Here is a 19,235-nt window from a genome sequence, read left to right as displayed (position 1 = left end):
GAACGAAGCTTGAGAATAGTTCCTTTGTGTTAGATTGTTCATACGGTTATGGTTCGCCTTGGTGGCTGGTAGACCAAACCTTCTTGTATTTATCTAACTCGTGGCTGGAAATTCGGAATTTTCTGATATGATTCTCTGTTAATTACCTCAGCGTGAACAGTGTCCTCTTTACTTTTCTGGCTAAAACAGCTAGTTTCACAAGCTGCTTGTTTTCATAGCGGTCAGTGTATCCATTCTGCCATTGTGTGACTAACTACCAAGTGTCAGGATAATCTCCAGGTTTTCACCTCATCATTAGTGGCATTTCTTTCATTAGGTGGAAGTATTAACTTGTTCCGTGTAACACAACTAAAGGTCATCTATCGTACTCGAAACACTAAACAGGCGACTAGCCGACAGGCTCCATACAATACTTACATAAAGCGCCAAAATAAACCATAATATGTTCGAGTGGATTCTAATAAGAATCCAACACGAACACTAGCATTTGGGACACAGCCAGTGTTGCCGCCTCACACGCTCCTTTTTTCATGAATAAGTGTGAAGATCGAGTCATACATCCATCTTAAATTGGCAAAATAAAGAAAGCGTAAACGGGTACCATGGTTCAGTTTCACACACACACACGTTCTTGTACTTCTATCGTTGTGGGGACTCACTGACATGATGCATTCCCAAGCCCCTGACACAAACCTGAACCATCACAATGAAATGCCGAACCCCAGCCCTGACCCTAACCTAAACCAAATTCTAACCTGAACCCTAAAACTAAGTCTTAAAGGAACAGTCCACCGTATTTCCATAATGAAATATGCTCTTATCTGAATTGAGACGAGCTGCTCCGTACCTGTCCGAGCTTTGCGCGACCTCCCAGTCAGTCAGACGCAGTCAGACGCGCTGTCACTCCTGTTAGCAATGTAGCTAGGCTCAGTATGGCCAATGGTATTTTTTGGGGCTGTAGTTAGATGCGACCAAACTCTTCCGCGTTTTTCCTGTTTACATAGGTTTATATGACCAGTGATATGAAACAAGTTCACTTACACAAATTGAAACGTAGCGATTTTCTATGCTATGGAAAGTGCGCACTATAATGACAGGCGTACTAACACCTTCTGCGCGCTTCGGCAGCGCGTTGATACGGAGCTCAGATAGCATAGAAAATCGCTATGTTTCAATTTGTGTAACTGAACTTGTTTCATATCACTGGTCATATAAACCTATGTAAACAGGAAAAACACGGAAGAGTTTGGTCGCATCTAACTACAGCCCCAAAAAATACCGTTGGCCATGCTGAGCCTAGCTACATTGCTAACAGGAGTGACAGCGCGTCTGACTGCGTCTGACTGACTGGGAGGTCTCCGAGCTTTGCGCGAGGTACGGAGCAGCTCGTCTCAATTCAGATAAGAGCATATTTCATTATGGAAATACGGTGGACTGTTCCTTTAACCCTCAAATAGCCCTTTGAAGAAGTGAGGACCAGCCGGAATGTCCTCATTTACCAAAAATGTCCTCTGTTGGTTAAAAAAAAAACATGTTCCAGTCTTCAATATGTAGCAAATACAAGTACACACACACACACACACACACACACACACACACACACACACACACACACACACTAGGGTGCATCAGTTGCCCTCACTTTCATAAAATCTGATGCATTTTTGTTTAGGTGTTCCTTTTCACCAATAAAGACATCCTGTAAAATTTTTTGACCATATTCAAAAGTCTAATGGTGGCACCATGAGGTTCATTTTTTGCCAAAAACAGCTTATTTTATGTTTTCGCGTAAGGTTTGAATCACAATGTTGGACTCCATTTATTGATTTCTTGTGACCCAGAGATCATGTTAAGAACCTTTGCAAGGGATTGAGAAGCATTAATGTGATTCATAATACATTTGTATTGTTTAAAAGTAGTTGAACAATGATTCAATGAACAGCTAAAACTCAAACTGTGCTTGATAATATATTTAGAATATGTACTAAACATGTGTATCTAAGATATTTGGTATACTCTATAAGGTGCCATAATGTTTCATGAAAAGTGATCGAAATTTTGTCATAAAAGTCATAAAATAGCAGTTTTTTCCATAACTTTGAGCTCCTGGTGCCACCATTAAACTTTAGAATTTTGTCAAAATATTTCACCCAGTGTTTTTTCTTACCAAAAGGAACATAAAAACAAAAATGCATCATGATCGGAGGAACTTTTCATTTTTAGGGGGCAACTGATGCACCCTAACACACACACACACACATATATATATATATATATCTCCCTTTGTTCTCTTATATCATGTGCATGTGTGTGTGCTTTTACTTTTTTGATTTTTTGAAATGAGGACATTTTGGCTAGTCCTCACTTGGCAAATTTTTTATGATCAAAATTCTATTTCTCATTTTATTAAATATCGGAATGCAGTTTTGATCGCTATTTTGTCACTGCTATAGCAAATTATGAGTGTTTGAAATACGCTATGTCAAAGCGATGGCCGTCAATGAGATTCGTTGAGACCTGTGCGAGACATCGTAGGACGGAAATAAAACGTACAGCGGAAATCGAAGTGACCGACGTCTGCCTTTCGAACGCTGATGTAATCAAGCCGGAAGTTGTGTTTGTTTTGATAGCGATCAGGAAAGTTTGAAAAAAGTCGGCAGTAATCGTCATTTAAACTCGGTTTTGCGCAATATTTCGTTTGGAAAACAATTTTCAAAATGGCGGCGCTGACACCTGGCTGACACTTCACGTTTCGAAGTCTCGCACAAGTCTCGTGAAGATCGCGCGGATAAGCGACGCCTGCCGTGGACCAAACGAACTAAATTCAACATGGCTAAAAACCGAATAAGTATAATATTTAATTGCAATTAGTTGCCAGTACGAGTCACGATATAAGGTTACTAAAACCGAAAACGTAATTGAACATGTTAATTAAGAAATAAAGCAAGTTTAAAAACGACTTCAGTTCTCCTTTAAGACTTCGCTTTAGGGCTCAGGTTCGAATTAGTTTTAGGTTAGGGTCAGGGCTGGGGTTAGGCATTGAGCTGTAATGATTAAAGGGGCTCAGGAATGTATCATGTCAATTAGTCTACACAATGACAGAAGTACAAGAATGTGTGTGTGTGTGCGCGTGTGTTTTTTTTGCTGGTTGCGGTCTCTTGATAAACCAAGAGAGAAAGATGATGTTGTGTTCATCACTGTATGATACACATGGAGCTGCGTGGAGCGTTGACTGTTCGAGCCACTGATTCCTGACTGTAGTTTACTATGTCGGCCTTCACCACCCTCTGTATACACACACACACACACACACACACACAGAGAGAGAAGAAAAGAGGACAGATAATATTAGCCTACAAATCATCTACATCTTAGACATAATAAGACACTCACTACGTTTACATGCACATAGAGAGAATCGAATTTCTGCCGTTGCTCGACTGAAATCGAAGTTCAAAATGCCATGTATACACCTTAATTCGGCTGAAATTGAACCGAACTTGATTTCTCGGAATCGAGCTACACGACCTAGTTTATGCGATTTCTGCCGAGCTACTTTGTGCATGTATACCCTATCGAGCTAGTTGTCGAGCTACTTCCGGAAGTGACGAGTGACGAGACCACAAGCGGGAAACACAACAGCCTCGGTCGGCATGACAACGAATCATGACAACGGCATGAATCTTTTCTTTTTGTGGCATTGTTTGCACTGTTAAAATTTAGCTCACTTACTGTATCACCAAATACATCTGTACAGCTGTTGCATAGCTGTGAATTGTGTACATAAACAAGTCATTGTATTTGTGTGTGTGTGTGTGTGTGTGTGTGTGTATGTCCAACATCTGAAGAATGTCAATAAAAACAAAACAATTGAACTTTTTGTGTGTTTATTAAGACATAAGTTAAATTGTAAGCAAAAAATATATATTTTTTTGTAAGCAAAAAATGGACTTTAGAAAAATATTATTGTGCAAAATAAGTTGTCTTACAAAACAGTGGTCTGCGCCGGACAGTTTGTAGCCATACAGTCTGTTAGAGCAAGCCTAACAGCTTGAACACGGAACTGCTAGTGTTGCCAGATTGGGGGTTTTAAGTGAATTTTAGCGGATTTGAACATGTTTTGGGCTGGAAAACGTCAGCAGTATCTGGCAACACTATAGCTCTTCTTCATGACGACAACCGGAAGTGTACCAACACGATGGGGCGTGTAGCGCCACGTGTGGCTCGGGTGCACAATGCACCTTGCACAATAGCCCGATTTCACTTGTGCATGTAGGATTGGATTTCTCTGGCACCCCTGCTGGGACCCTTTGCTCGATTACCGACAGCAGCTCGATTTGGACGTGCATATAAACGTAGTCACAGACTTTTGAAACAGGGTCTTGCTGTGCATTTTTTTCATGGTGAGCTGAACTCACACTTCAAGTTGTAAATCACAGTTGCACGTTTCACAGTGTTGGAGCGGAGAATGAGAAGCTGATTTAACGCTTGATTTCACAATATTCTATGTGAATAAAAATGGAATTCATGATGATAAATCAATACAATTCAGAATACACACACACACACACACACACACACACACACACACACACACACACACACAAACTCACTCTCTCTCTCAAAAGGCTTTTCTAAACAGCCAATCATATAACAGCAGTACATTGAAATCATGCAGAGAGATGTTTTATCCTGGTGGAGACCAAATTTCCCCACAAATATGGCAATATCTAACAGTTTTGACCTTGTGGGGACATTTGGCGAGTTCCCATAAGGAAAACTACTGTAATTTGTTTTCCTGACAAAAACTGCAGATTTTATTTAAAAAAAAAAACCTACACAAATTACTGGAGGTGAAGGTTCGGGTGAAGTGTAAGGGCGTATTCACACCTACGTTGTTTGGTCCGGACCAAACGAACCAAATTTCCCTTGGTCCGGACCTTTTGGGTTGGTCTGAATACAAACCACCGAACTCTGGTCCGGACCAAACAAGCGGACCGAGACCGAGCTGCAAGGTCAGACTCGGTCCGGACCAAAGGAACCCTGGTGCGGATCTTTTGGAGGTGTGAAAGCAGACCAGACCTAATCTGACAGTTTTGCTTTTTTGTACCTCGGGAGCTTCCGTCGTTTGTCGAGCATTATGGGAAACAGAGTCTTGACACTCCACCGCAAAGCGCAAACACTGTTTCGGCTGTCAAGGGAACCTTACAACAGTCGTTCAGTCATTCAGACCAGTGGTAGGCTAGACTACAGAGTACAAAAAATGAGTAGGGGGCAAACGTGGGCTGAGGAAGAAACGCGTACCCTTGTGGATATATGGGCAGATGTCCACATATCTGAGCTTTTGGAGAGAACACACAAAAATGCCGACGTGTTTGCTGTATTCAGTGAGAAAATGAAGGAGAAGGGGTTCACGCGCTCCCCAGAACAATGTCGGCTAAAAGTGAAGAAACTCCGTCAGACCTACATTAAAATCAGGGACATTCTTTCAAAAAGTGGCGGTACTAGTGACGCAAAAAAGAAATTCATCCATTACGATGACCTGGATACTATTCTGGGGTCAAAATATAATTGAGGCGTGGCTTTGCTGACAGACTTTGGTCCGCTTACTAAAATGTACAGTGTGAAAGCGAACCGCACCAAAATGAAAAAATAAAAAAAACATTTGGTTCGGACCAAAGCAAGTGAACTATCGAACTATCCTGGTCTGAATACACCCTAAGATTGCAAGAAGCAGGTCAGTGGATGGTCCTCACAAGTATACTATGACGTGTGTGTGTGCGCGCGTGCGTGCGCGTCTCATCTGCTCTCACTGGACTGGTCTTTTATCGCACTGAATTCTGGGTCTTTGTTCTCACCGGTGAGTCACCAACGATGCGTCCTCAACATTTGGACTGTATTTAAAAAAAAAAAACTGACTTATTTAACTATGCTCTGTGCTGGAACTGAACTCAGGAAGTACGCCGCGTTTCCAACCTACGACGTGGAAAAAACCCTAAAAGAAAACGCGTCCCCCCCTTCAATATGGAATTCCTACTCGGAAAGTCTTCTGAACCCCGAGTTCAGCATGTCATCAAAAATCAACATGGCTGCTTGCATGACATTAGAGTGATCAACACATCCACATCTTCGCTTGTTAAATCTATAACACGATACACGTCGCTGTTTTGAGGAGGTAAATCATCCAGCAGCTACCTTTAGCTCGAACGTAGCATAAAACTCAGGCAGTAATAAGCAACGGTCATCGGCGTACAAAAGAAGTCCCGCCTCCACTTCATTCTGACTGGTTCCTGAGCGAACCAAACACAATCATTTCTGATCTGAGAGAAGATTTTAATAACTGTAACTAGAGTGTGGGATGTTCTGCTGAACGAATATAAAAACAAAGAAAAGAAAAAACACACACACGCACACACACACACACACACATACTGTTGTGTTATTGAACAGAACAGATCTTGCTCTGATTGGTCCCGTGATTAACTGATGCCTCATCTTGAGAATAATCCACCAGCTCAGCTCGAACGATGTGCTACACACACACACACACGGAAATGGAGAGAAAGGAGGGACAAATGGGGATGAAAAAGAAAGTCATGAGAATGAGCTTGGATGAAACAAAGGTGTTGAATGAAAGTGCACACACACACACACACACACACACACACAAAACGACGTAGATCGTTGAGTTTGCCCAAAGGTCATGACCCCATGTTGACCTCTCTAAGCCTGACAACTGACACACACGGTGTACTCTGCTGAGCTGCTAGATAAACTTAATAAATCAGATTCCTTCTCCTAACCTCACACACACACAACACACACACACACCACTCACCTGGGACTGTTCTATTTCTGCTTTATTCAGTTTTATTCCCAAAATCTCAGCAGCCACTCTCTGAAAACAGAGGAAAACCTGTACACACACACACACACACACACACACACACACACCATAAAAACATCAGAAATATTTTGATTGTAATGTATATGTAAATCAGTGCTCAAGACATGGTGTTAGGGCTGCACAATATATTGAAAAAGTATCGATATCGCGATATCATAGTTTGCGATACACATACCGCAAAAATTACTTAAATTTCGATAAAAGGCACATTTTTCTGTGCCGTCCAATCACATTTGAATGTCAACAAGCGCCGTGGGATAACTCCGCCCCCTACTGCAAAACAAGTAAAAGCCTCGTGGTGATGGCGGAAGGCGGGAGCAAGTGTGGTGAGACAAACTTGTGTGAGGAGGAACTGGTTTCAAAAAAAAAAAAAAAATGCACGTCTGCTATTTGGAAGTACTTTGGATTCGGGAGGGGTGACGTACTGCAAACTCAGGTACTTTGCAAGACATGTACCTGTAAAACAGTGGTGGGGCGGCTCACTGGGACAAACGCTGCTGTACAGAAGCATAAAAACATAAAACCGCGCTCTCTCTCACACACACACACACTACCGCTCTCACTCTCTCTCTCTCACACGCACACTACCGCTCTCTCTCTCACACACACCACTGCTCTCTCACTCTCTCACACACACCACTGCTCTCTCACCCGCATGTGTTATTAACAGATTGTGTTTGAGTTTATGGTGAATCTGTGTCGCTCACCTTCATCTCCCGGGAGCCGCTGAAATTGCCATTTTGAATGCTTTATGTTAATGTAATGTAGTTTTCAGTTTTTTGTTCACTTCAACTTAAGACATTTTCTGCTGCGCTCACAAAAATGAAGAGATTTAAAGATGATTGATGGACACCATTGCAGGTGTAGCCATGTTTTTCCAATAAAAAATAATGTTGGAATGGAAGCGATGCATTGGGTGGTTTTTTTTTTAAATGCTAGATACAGGGCAGAACGGCGAGTAGAGGTAAGAAAAACATTATATATTTAATTATCGTGATACATATCGATATCGAGATATTCAGTCATGTTATCGAATATCGCATATTTTTCTGATATCGTGCAGCCCTACATGGTGTGTGTGTGTGTTAGTTACTGACCGAGTCTCCAGTCTTGGCTGACACGAATTGGCTGATGATGCTGTTCTCCTGGCAGAAACGCTGGTGTTTATCCAGTTTGACCGTCCTCATATGCTCCAAATCAACTACACACACACACACACACACACAGGTTAGAAAAGCGGTTGCATTCAGTACCCGTTTCTTATTGCGTACATCATGATCAGAAGTGTGTGTGTGTGTGTGAGTACCAAAGGACAACAAAGCTGTCACAAATACATAAAACCCACACACCTTTAGGCTACAGCTACAGTTACACAGTATTGTCCGATACAACACTGTATTCTTCAGCCCTGGGGACACACACACACACACACACACGTGACCTCTCTCTGACCCTCCTGAGAGCACACCTGTCCTGCGGGGGTATGTGTGCGTGCGCGGCTAACTGTAAATTTTCGGAATCCTAACGTTAAACCCTAAATGATGAAACGAAAGCCGAAACACAAACTGAAACCACCTCGAAACAAATTTATGACTGAATAAGTTAATAATTTATTCATCAGTAATGTAGCTTTTATCAAAGAAAATACATTTTCAGGAACACCAAGAGTAAAAATAATATTTCATATTATACTGTGTCACTTGTACTACTCGTGATTGGCATGAATAAAGACATCGTGAAATGTACACACACACACGGGTCACACCTGGGTCGCCACACACAGAGGTCAGGCAGGGGTCACTGAGCTGAAAGTAAAGATTCTCTTGTTCATCCTTTTGGTGTCAGTGACAGACACACCCAGTATCTACTGCACCCCGTGTGTGTGTGTGTGTGTGTGTGTGTGCGTGCATATAGTAAGGTATAACATTTCCCTATAGCTTTCTTCTGTTTCTACAAAAGCTTTTTCTCTTCACTATTACCATTCGTGTGCGCGTGTGTGTTTTCTAGGTATGATGCAACAAATATAAAGCATTTATAGACACATGGCTTGCCATGCAAGTGACAACACATCAGCTACACAAGTCAAGAAGCACACACACACACAAAATCTGTGTCTATGCATGTATAAACAGTTAAAAGTACTGTTTCTGTGTGTGTGTGTGAGAGAGAGAGAGAGATTAATGGCGGTATGGAGCAGAGCAGGCTCTCTGTCTGCTACCAGCACTAAACACACCTAATCCTCTCGATCCATTAGATCCTTTTCATTTCTACATACATATCAATCAAAATTACACACACACACACACACACAAAATCTCCACTATATAGCCAACTCGCACACAAACTCTAATGTACGATGAAGATAATTAATGTAGCTACCTCTTACTGATTAGCCGTACCTACAAAACCACAAGACGAACTTTAAACTGTAACTTAAACTTTATAAGCGAGTTTAGAACATGCGCCCTCCTGACACAGATTTTCCTCAACAGTGCCACGAAGAAGATCCCTTCATATTCCGTCTTTGGTTATTTACAGTGAACCAAATAAAGCCGACAGTGTGTGTTTTTAATGAAGCGTGATATATAACACAATGGAGCGCCGGTGTCCGGGGTGACGTCCGGTACCAGTCAAAAGTTTGTACACCCCATTCATTCATAGGTTTTTCTGTATTTTGACTATTTTCTACATTGTAGAACAACACTGAAGACATCAAGACTATGAAATAACATATGGAACATAGACGGAATTATGTGGTAAAAAAAAAAAATGTTGAAAATTTGAGTTTCTTCAAAGGAGCCAGTGTTTACCTTGATGATGCTTTGCAAACTATTGGCATCATCTTAACCAGCTCCATGAGGTAGGCACCTGGAACGGTTTTCAACTAACAGGTGCCTCGTCAAATATTAACGAGTGGACGAGTTTCTTGCGTTTGAGATCAGACAGGAAACAGTAAATAATAAAAATACAATCAATACAATCAGCCCTATTCCACAACTGTACTAATCCATATTACGTCAAGAACCGCTCAACGAAGTCCAGAGAAACGACATCCATCGTTACTTTAAAACATGAAGCGACTTTTAATGAAGAAAAATAGAGAAAAAACATTGAATTCAAAGGTGTGTCCAAACTTTTGTCTGGTACTGTCGAACATGCTACACATCGGAAATATGAACCCCCCGATCATACCGACGCTGCTTTCAAAACAATAACAGCGGGTGAAATGAGTGTTGAGGTGCTTTTGTCAGCTGAGTACGTTTATACCACGCTTCAAATGCCGGCAAAGTTGCTGTGTGACCAGAAACACGTTGGAGGAGAAAGTGAAGACAAAGTCACGGGTTTGAATTCTATTGTTCCTAATTTAGAAGAACTCGTCTGCTGAATCCAATCCACATAAACGTATTAATTCCCTGTAACGTTTTTGGAAGTGTAAGTAATTTATAACAGCCAGAGCTAAGTTTCCTTCAATCTTTCCACACCAGGATACTCTTCAGGACAGAGAACTTTGCATTCTGCAGAAAAAGGAAAACCTTCATAACAAGAACTGACTTGTTTCATGGTGGATCATGAAATGTAATTATCCTTGACTTGCAAGTGACGTCAAGGCAAAATAGAAACCTGGATGTCGGCCATGTTGGTGGATCTCCAAATGCGGGTCGAGCGATATTCCATACAAAACAGTCAGGCGTGCGCAACTCTCTGTTTTTCCACTGCTTTAAGCGTTCTTTTTGCGACGCCATATCTTTGTGCTGTATATGGTCGTGGTCACGACAGTACTCGTGACCGTGGCACGTTCTGATTTTTTAGAATTCCGGATGGGATTCGGAAAGAGGGCGAGGAAACTCTGAGGCTTAGTACGGAGAGGAGACGAGCGCGGCTGAACAACATCGGCAGGGCCGATCTAACAGAGGCGAAAACCAAAACAGCTCGTGTTTGCGGTCATCGTTTTATCTCAGGTGAGATTCAAAAGCTCTCTCGATAATATCATGGAGGAATTTTATTTCGTTTTGCGAGAATTTTGCTATAAAATGAGCGTTCTCTTGTTGTGGTTCACTCGGTCGTTGTTATAATTTTAACACGTGTATTACCGTTTTGCTTCTAGGAGCGCCATTAAAATTATCCGATCTGGAGAAACAATCCCGACTGGGCACCCACTCAGAACATGGGCAAAGTTTCGTCCAAGGTCAGACTTGATTCTTCGGCAGCCGAACCAGACAGAACGCGATATCCGGGTACTTGATGGTCAGTCGAAGCTTCTTATCTTCAGAAAAGTCTGACTTTTTTCAATAATATGGGTCAAAACCACACACATCTACCTTCGCTCGACTGTTCAAATTGTGGTAATACTGAGAAAATTCAGCATTGTTTATTTACAGACACCCTTTTGGCGGCCGCCGTCCTAGTTGTATATCCGCCATCATGGTGGACGCTCATGACGTCGCACGTTTTGATCACGTGGTTGCAAGTCATCTATTAATGGATAAAAAATATTTATTTGTAAGAGTGGGCGTAACGGTGGTGTAGTTGTTAGCGCTGTCGCCTCACAGCAAGAAGGTCCGGGTTCGAGCCCTGTGGCCGGCGAGGGCCTTTCTGTGCAGAGTTTGCACGTTCTCCCCGTGGGTTTCCCCCACAGTCCAAAGACATGCAGGTTAGGTTAACTGGTGACTCTAAATTGACCGTAGGTGTGAATGTGAGTGTGAATGGTTGTCTGTGTCTATGCGTCAGCCCTGTGATGACCTGGCGACTTGTCCAGGGTGTACCCCGCCTTTCTCCCGTAGTCAGCTGGGATAGGCTCCAGCTTGCCTGCGACCCTGTAGAACAGGATAAAGCGGCTAGAGATAATGAGATAAGAGTAACTCCATTTCAGATCAGGTTGCATCGCACTGCTGCATCGTTGATTATGTTCCAAAAACAGCATGACCCCAAGTGTTTATTCCTGACTTAACCCATCTGAAAACACTCCAAATATTTGTCTTGTAATCCTTGTAAGGACGTTCTATTAAGGCAGCTAATGAACGCGATGCTACACTTAAATCTAACCCAAACCTTCACTTCGGGAGCTAAACCGAAACCTTTTGGCCTTTTTTTGTTTCTTCAATAAAAGCTGCTGGGGTTTTTTTCCCTCACGGGGATCAACCAAATGTCCCCACAAGGTCCAAACTGTCAGATATTCCTGTACTTGTAAGGACATTTGATTCCCAGCAAGATATAAAAACATGTCCACACACACACACCGCTCCATACGAGAGGTTTTGCATGTGAAATGAAAAGCCGCAGAATATGTTGGCAGTTATGGTGAAACGTACTCCTGACATGGCTCGTTCATTATCGATAACAAACACGCTAATGCGTTTCGCTGGAGAAATATTTTCATAAAATCTATTGTTACCAAAAATAGGGACTGCAAATCAGTGCTCGGGTTATTGTACATATAGATTTCCTGCAGTAGGAGATCGGGGTGTTTATCTGCTCTGGACCTGACCGTCACAGAGAGACTATGGTTAACACACATGCACTGTGTCATGAGGGTCCAAGATTTAAAAAAGTCCAAAAATATTACTTACCAAGACGGAGACGAAAGTGTGTATTAAATAAGTATGAATTAAAACAGTTGAGGGAGTGCTATTCTCGGAAAATAATAATGAAGTGGAGTAATCCAACGGCAGCACGGTGGTGTAGTGGTTAGCGCTGTCGCCTCACAGCAAGAAGGTCCGGGTTCGAGCCCCGTGGTCGGCGAGGGCCTTTCTGTGCGGAGTTTGCATGTTCTCCCCGTGTCCGCGTGGGTTTCCTCCGGGTGCTCCGGTTTCCCCCACAGTCCAAAGACATGCAGGTTAGGTTAACTGGTGACTCTAAATTGACCGTAGGTGCGAATGTGAGTGTGAATGGTTGTCTGTGTCTATGTGTCAGCCCTGTGATGACCTGGCGACTTGTCCAGGGTGTACCCCGCCTTTCGCCCGTAGTCAGCTGGGATAGGCTCCAGCTCGCCTGCGACCCTGTAGAACAGGATAAAGCGGCTAGAGATGATGAGATGGAGTAATACATTCCTACCATGAAGCTGATTGTTTTCCGAGATCAGCATATCCAAAAGTCTCTCTTATTCGAGAACAAGAATTTATCAATGTTTTATTTATTAACGCACAAAAAAAAAAAAAAAACGTTTAATGTTTTGGAACGAGTTCCTGTTGCGACTTCCTCCACTCTACCAATTAATACATAAGCTCCATCTTTTATGTTTATATCACCTGCTACTGTTTTTTTCTCTTTCAAAAAGTTAATAAGACAACAAATGCAGCTTGGCGTCAAAAAAATCCGATTTATACTTCTGCATCAAATCAGTGCCGTAGGTACGGCGTCGACGCTGGCATCGATACGCGCGCGTGCATCTACGGAGTGCGTCTCCTCTAGGAGGCGCTATCACATAAAACATGCCAGATTAACCCAATCAAGACTTAAAACTGCCCGACTGAAGTGACTTTGGATAAACGTCTGAACAAATGTGGATGTGCGAATGTGGTATTTTCCATCGACTTCCTGTTTCAGACTCCTTACCTTTGCCTGCACTTTGTTGCGTGGCGATAAAGGCCCGGTCCCACTGCTCTTACGGATGCAAAGAGGATGTAAAACGTAAAAAAATCTTTGCCATCCGTTGGAAAACGCTACGCATCCGTTGTGTACTCATTGCATACGTGCTTCATACGCTCTATCCATCGAGCATCCGTCCACTGTGATTTCATCCGCGCAAAAAGTTTTGAGCTGCACAAAACTTTTAGAACGGATGAACTTTCCGCCGTGTACGATGTAAATCCGCGACATATACGAGCAACAAACGTTCCATGTCCGTTATCATCCGTTAAACGTCTGCTGTATCCTCTCTGCATCCTCTGGGCATCCTCGCAACTCACATCCGCTGCAGCTGAAAACGGAAAGAGGGAGGAAAGATAAGGTACATGAAACGTCTATTCATCGTTAGTAGCACGGAAATAGAAAGGATGTAAGCGTATGCATCTCGTATATAAAGTATTCAAAACGGACAAAGCGTTTATATCTGGGATGTATCTCGTATATTTAGGATGTCTGGAGTATGTCTAGAGTATGTAGAAGGACACCTAGCGGACAATCGATATTTTGTATAAAAAGGGGGAGAAAATCATCTGGATCTCTCGATGTAGCCGCCAGCACGTCTTTCCGCTTTATGCTGACGGCGTGTGTGCTGCATCCCTTTATATCCGCGGAGCAGACGCAATTCATACCCCCCGCATGCGCAGTCAACGGTCTGCATCCGATATACATCCGCGCAACATCCCCTTTGTTTCCGTTAGGCGTACGTGATGCATCCCCTTCATCTGCTATGCATCCGCTCTTTCTGCTATGCGTCCGCTTCTCAGTTATCACCGGTAACCCCTTCGGAGCTGTCATCCACTTCCATCCGCTAGGCTTCCTATGAACATGCGTTTAACATCCCCGCTATATACTACCCACGTCCGTTCTTTTCCGTTCTGTTTTCGCAAATTTTCACCAATTTTGTCCATTTCTGGAGCGGATGAAAACGGATAGAGCCACCCCCGAAATTTTGCTCGTCCGCTGTGTCCTTTTTGCATACGTTTTGTGTCCATCAGCCAGTGGGACCGGGCCTTAAAGGACTCAAATTTAGATCTTGCACACTGATTCTTGACGCTATCAGATCGCTGCATTCCTACTGCTGAATATCACCGACTATCCAGGACCTTATTCGTGGAGGTAAAAGATAACATGATGTCACGAAAGGTCATTAGCGTTAAGAGTTAAAGCTAGCGCGGTCCAAGCTCAACTCCTTAAGGCTTTGTGTACATGACGGTACCGATGATCATTTTTCTCCTCTAATCTAATCTAGACCAGCGAGTCCTGTCTCCAGTACTCGCAAACGCACAATGCTAATCCTGTGTGTGTGTGTTATTAATGCCATGATCAGGGGTTATCAGCATGTCGAGATCTTGTAGTGCAGATCTGCCTCCTCTCGTGTGTGTTTGAATGTATGTGTGCGTTATTAATGTAGTGTTTCGGGGTTATCAGTGTGTGTGGATCTCTTGCCGGAGGTCTGGATCTGCTCAGCTAGTGTCAGCGTGCCCATGTAGCAGGATGGACCAGCAAACACTAAATAAACTGTTTACATCTGAGTGCGAAAGATAATGTGACGAATCATCATCAGTGTCTAAGCTGAGTGTGAGTGTGTGTGTGTGAGAGAGAGAGAGAGAGACGGATCCGTGACGGATTATGAGGCGAGAAGAACGATGGCTATGCTTCGTCCCTCTCACCGGGAAATGTTTACTTTAATGACCGCCATTGTGGCGTCTCTCTCTCTCTCTCTCTCGCACACAGAAAGAACTCCACTTAATCGAACACATCCGTATTAGCGGACCTTGTGCTGTCCATCATGGCCCGGACCAGTATGTTATAATCAGCGCTTGATAATTTTATTCCTCAAAAATACAATTCATTTTTTTTTCCTCATCGTGGAACAACAGAAAAAATAGTTTAAAGGTGTTCCAAAGACCACCTTAAACTATTTTCTGTACAAGTGTATACATATCTTCAGAAATAGATTTTTACATGTTTGATACAGTGTGGCCCTATACCACAGTGAGTGACTCGGACATAAGGTCCCTTATTTTGGAAAAATCTGAAGGCGACGGTTTTAAAACCATGATAAAAGATTAGGCGAGATGCATGACGTGAAAGCGTGGCGTTGGCACATGGCAAAGTTCAACTGACATGCCGAAAAAGCCATAGGGGACTTGAACGCACGTAAACGAGCGTGTATGAAAATGCTCATTAATTTATGAACCTCCAGCACCCTGCAGAACACACAGAGCGAGAGCTGAGCGCACAGAGAGCGCTCTTTGTGGCAATGTCAGGCTGGAACGTTTAAACGGAGCAAATAAACTTCACATAACACCGTTAACAGCCACCGACACTGTTTAACCCAAACACACGCTCACACACACGTAGGGGGAAAAGGGTCGAGTTATGGGGGTCCAAGCTCATGGCGAGGGCTAAGACGCTTTTATAAAACTCGGAGGACCTCATAATGCGAGAGAGCAGAGTGTGAAGGGGAGGGGAAGTGTGTGTCTGGTCCTTAGCGCCAGCTAGCAGCCGTTAAATAGCCAGGTCGTTCCATTAGAGCGAGAATGCATAAGGGGGGGGGATGGACCTTGCGCTGCGCTGCTCTTAAGTGGCTCCGTGAAGTTATAAACACAGCGGCTAACAGAGCCATCAGCACACATCAGCGCCCATTTAGGCTGATAAAGCGCAGACACTGTCTGCAGACTGAAGTACAACACATGCACATACACACAGTCTCCTTCACACACACCTAAAGTACTCGCACGCTGCTCTTAGGTTCATCGTGCTGTGGCTCAAAACACTGTATCTACAGTTTCAGAGTACAAACACGTTCGAGGACACCGAAGTCCTCTGGCTCCAATTTAAAGTCCTAGACACCTAGATTAAGTGGAATCCTAGAACTTTGTTACTGAATCAGATTCAAGTCCTGTCCAAACCTACACTACATTCAGTGCACAGGAAGTTGCCATGAAGCCAAGTAGACAAGATCTTGCTTACATTTGAATTTTACTCCGTCGTAATGGAGAAGATCTTGAGGTACAAAAGACACTCTAAGTAGGTTTGAACAAAAGGGGTTTGTTCAGTTTCTCCAAGTACAATTGCACTTCATCAGTGATGTACCTGAAATCTTTGGGCCTTTCAAAATCAGACACCCTCTTCCAGGAGGCACAGCTGAGGCTGAGCGCACCCCGGTCTTCCCAAGGGACTGTACGTTCCAGAAAGACAACCTGCTTGGTGGACTCGGACATGACTCTCATGGTGGTAGTTTATCATGGCAACATGGCAAGTAAACTTCAGTTCTAACAATAACTACGGGTCTCTCACACCCCTTTTCCACCAAATCAGTTCCAGGGCTGGTTCGGGGCCAGTGCTGGTGCTGGTTCACAACTCGTTCAACTTGCGAGCCAGCTGAGAACCAGTTTGCTTTTCCATAGCTCGCGGTGCTAAGGGAAGCCACGTCATTACGTCGTTGTATACGTCAGTTACGTCGCTGTATACATCAGTTACGTCGCTACGTTTGCATAAACCTTGGCGCGAATATCGAAGCAAAAACAACACGGAAGAAGCAGCAGCAGCAGCAACAACAATAATAATGGATGACTTCGGGTTTGTACAGCTGCTGCTTCTCGTCGCTTAAAAATGGCGATCTTTCGCGGCCTGCGGTCTTGTTATTGTTGTTGGTCTTAACAACTCCGCCCCCCCTGCCCGCTGACGTAAGCGGTTCTTTCCTCTGGCCCAGCAGAGAGTTGGTGCTAGCCTGGAACCGGTTTTTCTGGCCCCAGAGCCAGTTCTTTGTCAGTGGAAACAGAAAACCCGGTTCCAAACTAAGCACTGGCCCCGAACCAGCCCTGGAACTGCTTTGGTGGAAAAGGGGCATCACAGAGCTCAGAATTCCTGCAGATTTCACTTGGGGTCACTGTTGCTTGCCAGCTCTACTAACGATGATGGTGCTCATGGTGGGCAGGGTTCTCACGAGGCCTTTTCAACATATCAGCCTGATACGCAATGTTTCCTTACTGCTACGCCCACAATATTGCTGACACGCCTGGAAAAAGTTACCGCTCTACTCATAAAAAGACTTGTCAATCTTGAAAATGTGGTCTTTTGTTTAATTTTCTCTTGTTATCCTCACGTGGCGGCGTGCCAATGTTCTGCATTCGGACATACTCTGTCTGCTCCCCGTCCACGTAAGCGTCCAGTGCATAGCTGCCCGAGGAGTTCCGTGTGGAGGCTGTCACTGATCATGCTCGTCTGGTTTACCTCCTTCCTTATGCTGTGTTCGCGGTAAAGTGCCATCCATGTTAAGAGGCGCTTACACACCATGCACGTTATATGTGCCGGTCCCCAGCAGTTTTTTTTTATGATGCAACATGGTACATTGAAACCATCAGAGTAACGGTCAGAAGGGGAAGGTAGGATACAAGTTAGAGCTGGATAGTCACGTATTGTAATTGAATGGCTGAAGCTGAAAATAAAGCTGACGCTTGGTGAACATCAATTGGTTGTTTTATTCTTATTCCATAAATATGTCACCAATATAGTTGAATATTAATAAGTCTTCAATCAAAAACAAACAAATCACAGCAACTTTTGGAAAAAAAAAAATCTCAGTAATATTACCGAAAAATAGTGACTTTCAGGGAGGCCTGCAAGTGCCAGATAATGCACTAGAATGCATCTCCAAGTATGGAGAACCCATGAGCTTTCGGGGGCCGTCTTCGGCCCCCGAACCCCCGGCTGTTATGACTGGTGCCACTACGCTGATATTTTGATCTAGTTAGAATCCTGGGTGGGGACTGACTTGCATGCCCAATTTCTGCACTGATAGCTTCTGAGATGACCTTCAGGAACTGACCATTTTGCCATCAGTAGCATACCTTCTCCTAGAAACTCTGAACAACAACTTAGGATATGCTCCAAGTTTCCATGCTTACAGCACATTGGACAAGCTGTTGACTACATATTGCCCCGAGCGTGAAGGCTTGATGGGCTTGGAAGTATATCACATTCCATCTGAATGAGGAACTTGACCTGGCAGGGTTCAGCTTTCTACAACTCACCTTCCTTTCCAGGGCATTTTCTGATCTTGTCCAGGTGTCCTGTTGCTTCATTGATGCCATCTCGCAGGATTTTCCTCTTCTATTTCTGCTCTTACTTTCGTCTGTATTAAGCAGGCACTTCTCTTTTCTTGTTTCCCCAGATCAACAGTTCTATTTGCAGAACAGCTTCCTCCGCTCTCCGCTTCCTCCCAGTCTTCACCTCATCTCTGGATCTGGCCACTTTTGACTTCTTATAATGCACTCTCTGTCTGGCTCTCGTCACTTTAAACTCCTCAAACAAAGAACATAGTGCTAGTTGCAATTTGTTATGCCCACAAGTGTGATACTACTTTGACACTTGTGCAAGTCCATCCATCTCTGGAGGTGGTTACTGACGTTTCTCTCCATGGCTTGACTGTCAAGTTCAGCACCTCATATTATAGGAATGGCCACGGAATTCTCGGAAAGCAACCGTGCTGGTACAGCCATACTTTAAACTTCTCTAGTAAATCAGACTGAACGACTGACCTCAGACTGCCATTCAGCTTAATGCAGGTGGTTCAAATAGATGCTGTGAAGCTCAGGGTGCTGTCAAACATCTAGCCTTCTCAAGCTTCTGCAGGATGCACCTACAGCCTAGAACTGACTATGTGGTGACTATTCATCTATAAATACCTTGATAAGTG

At 43.6% G+C, this 19,235-nt stretch overlaps 1 protein-coding gene across 2 annotated transcripts in view; it reads right to left on the bottom strand.

The window, feature by feature from the left end:
* Positions 1 to 1,418: 1,418 nt before the first annotated feature.
* rab28 (RAB28, member RAS oncogene family) overlaps positions 1,419 to 19,235 on the bottom strand; it is a 53,373-nt gene continuing 35,556 nt past the window's right edge. Inside the window, exons 5-8 of one of the 2 annotated variants that reach the window (XM_060902513.1) lie at positions 8,005 to 8,108; positions 6,839 to 6,916; positions 6,433 to 6,532; positions 3,199 to 3,287 (exon numbers count right to left, since the gene is read on the bottom strand). In XM_060902513.1, the coding sequence (XP_060758496.1) occupies positions 6,440 to 6,532; positions 6,839 to 6,916; positions 8,005 to 8,108 (275 nt within the window). In that variant the 3' untranslated portion in view covers positions 3,199 to 3,287; positions 6,433 to 6,439. Of the gene's footprint in view, positions 3,288 to 6,432; positions 6,533 to 6,838; positions 6,917 to 8,004; positions 8,109 to 19,235 lie in introns of both variants that reach the window. The other variant, XM_060902512.1, reaches the window with a different exon arrangement.

Source organism: Neoarius graeffei, chromosome 20 (genome assembly GCF_027579695.1).
Source record: "Neoarius graeffei isolate fNeoGra1 chromosome 20, fNeoGra1.pri, whole genome shotgun sequence".
Classification (NCBI taxonomy): domain Eukaryota; kingdom Metazoa; phylum Chordata; class Actinopteri; order Siluriformes; family Ariidae; genus Neoarius; species Neoarius graeffei.
The sequence above is the reverse complement of the archived record's forward strand: the minus strand, read 5'-3'. Positions and strand labels throughout refer to the sequence as shown.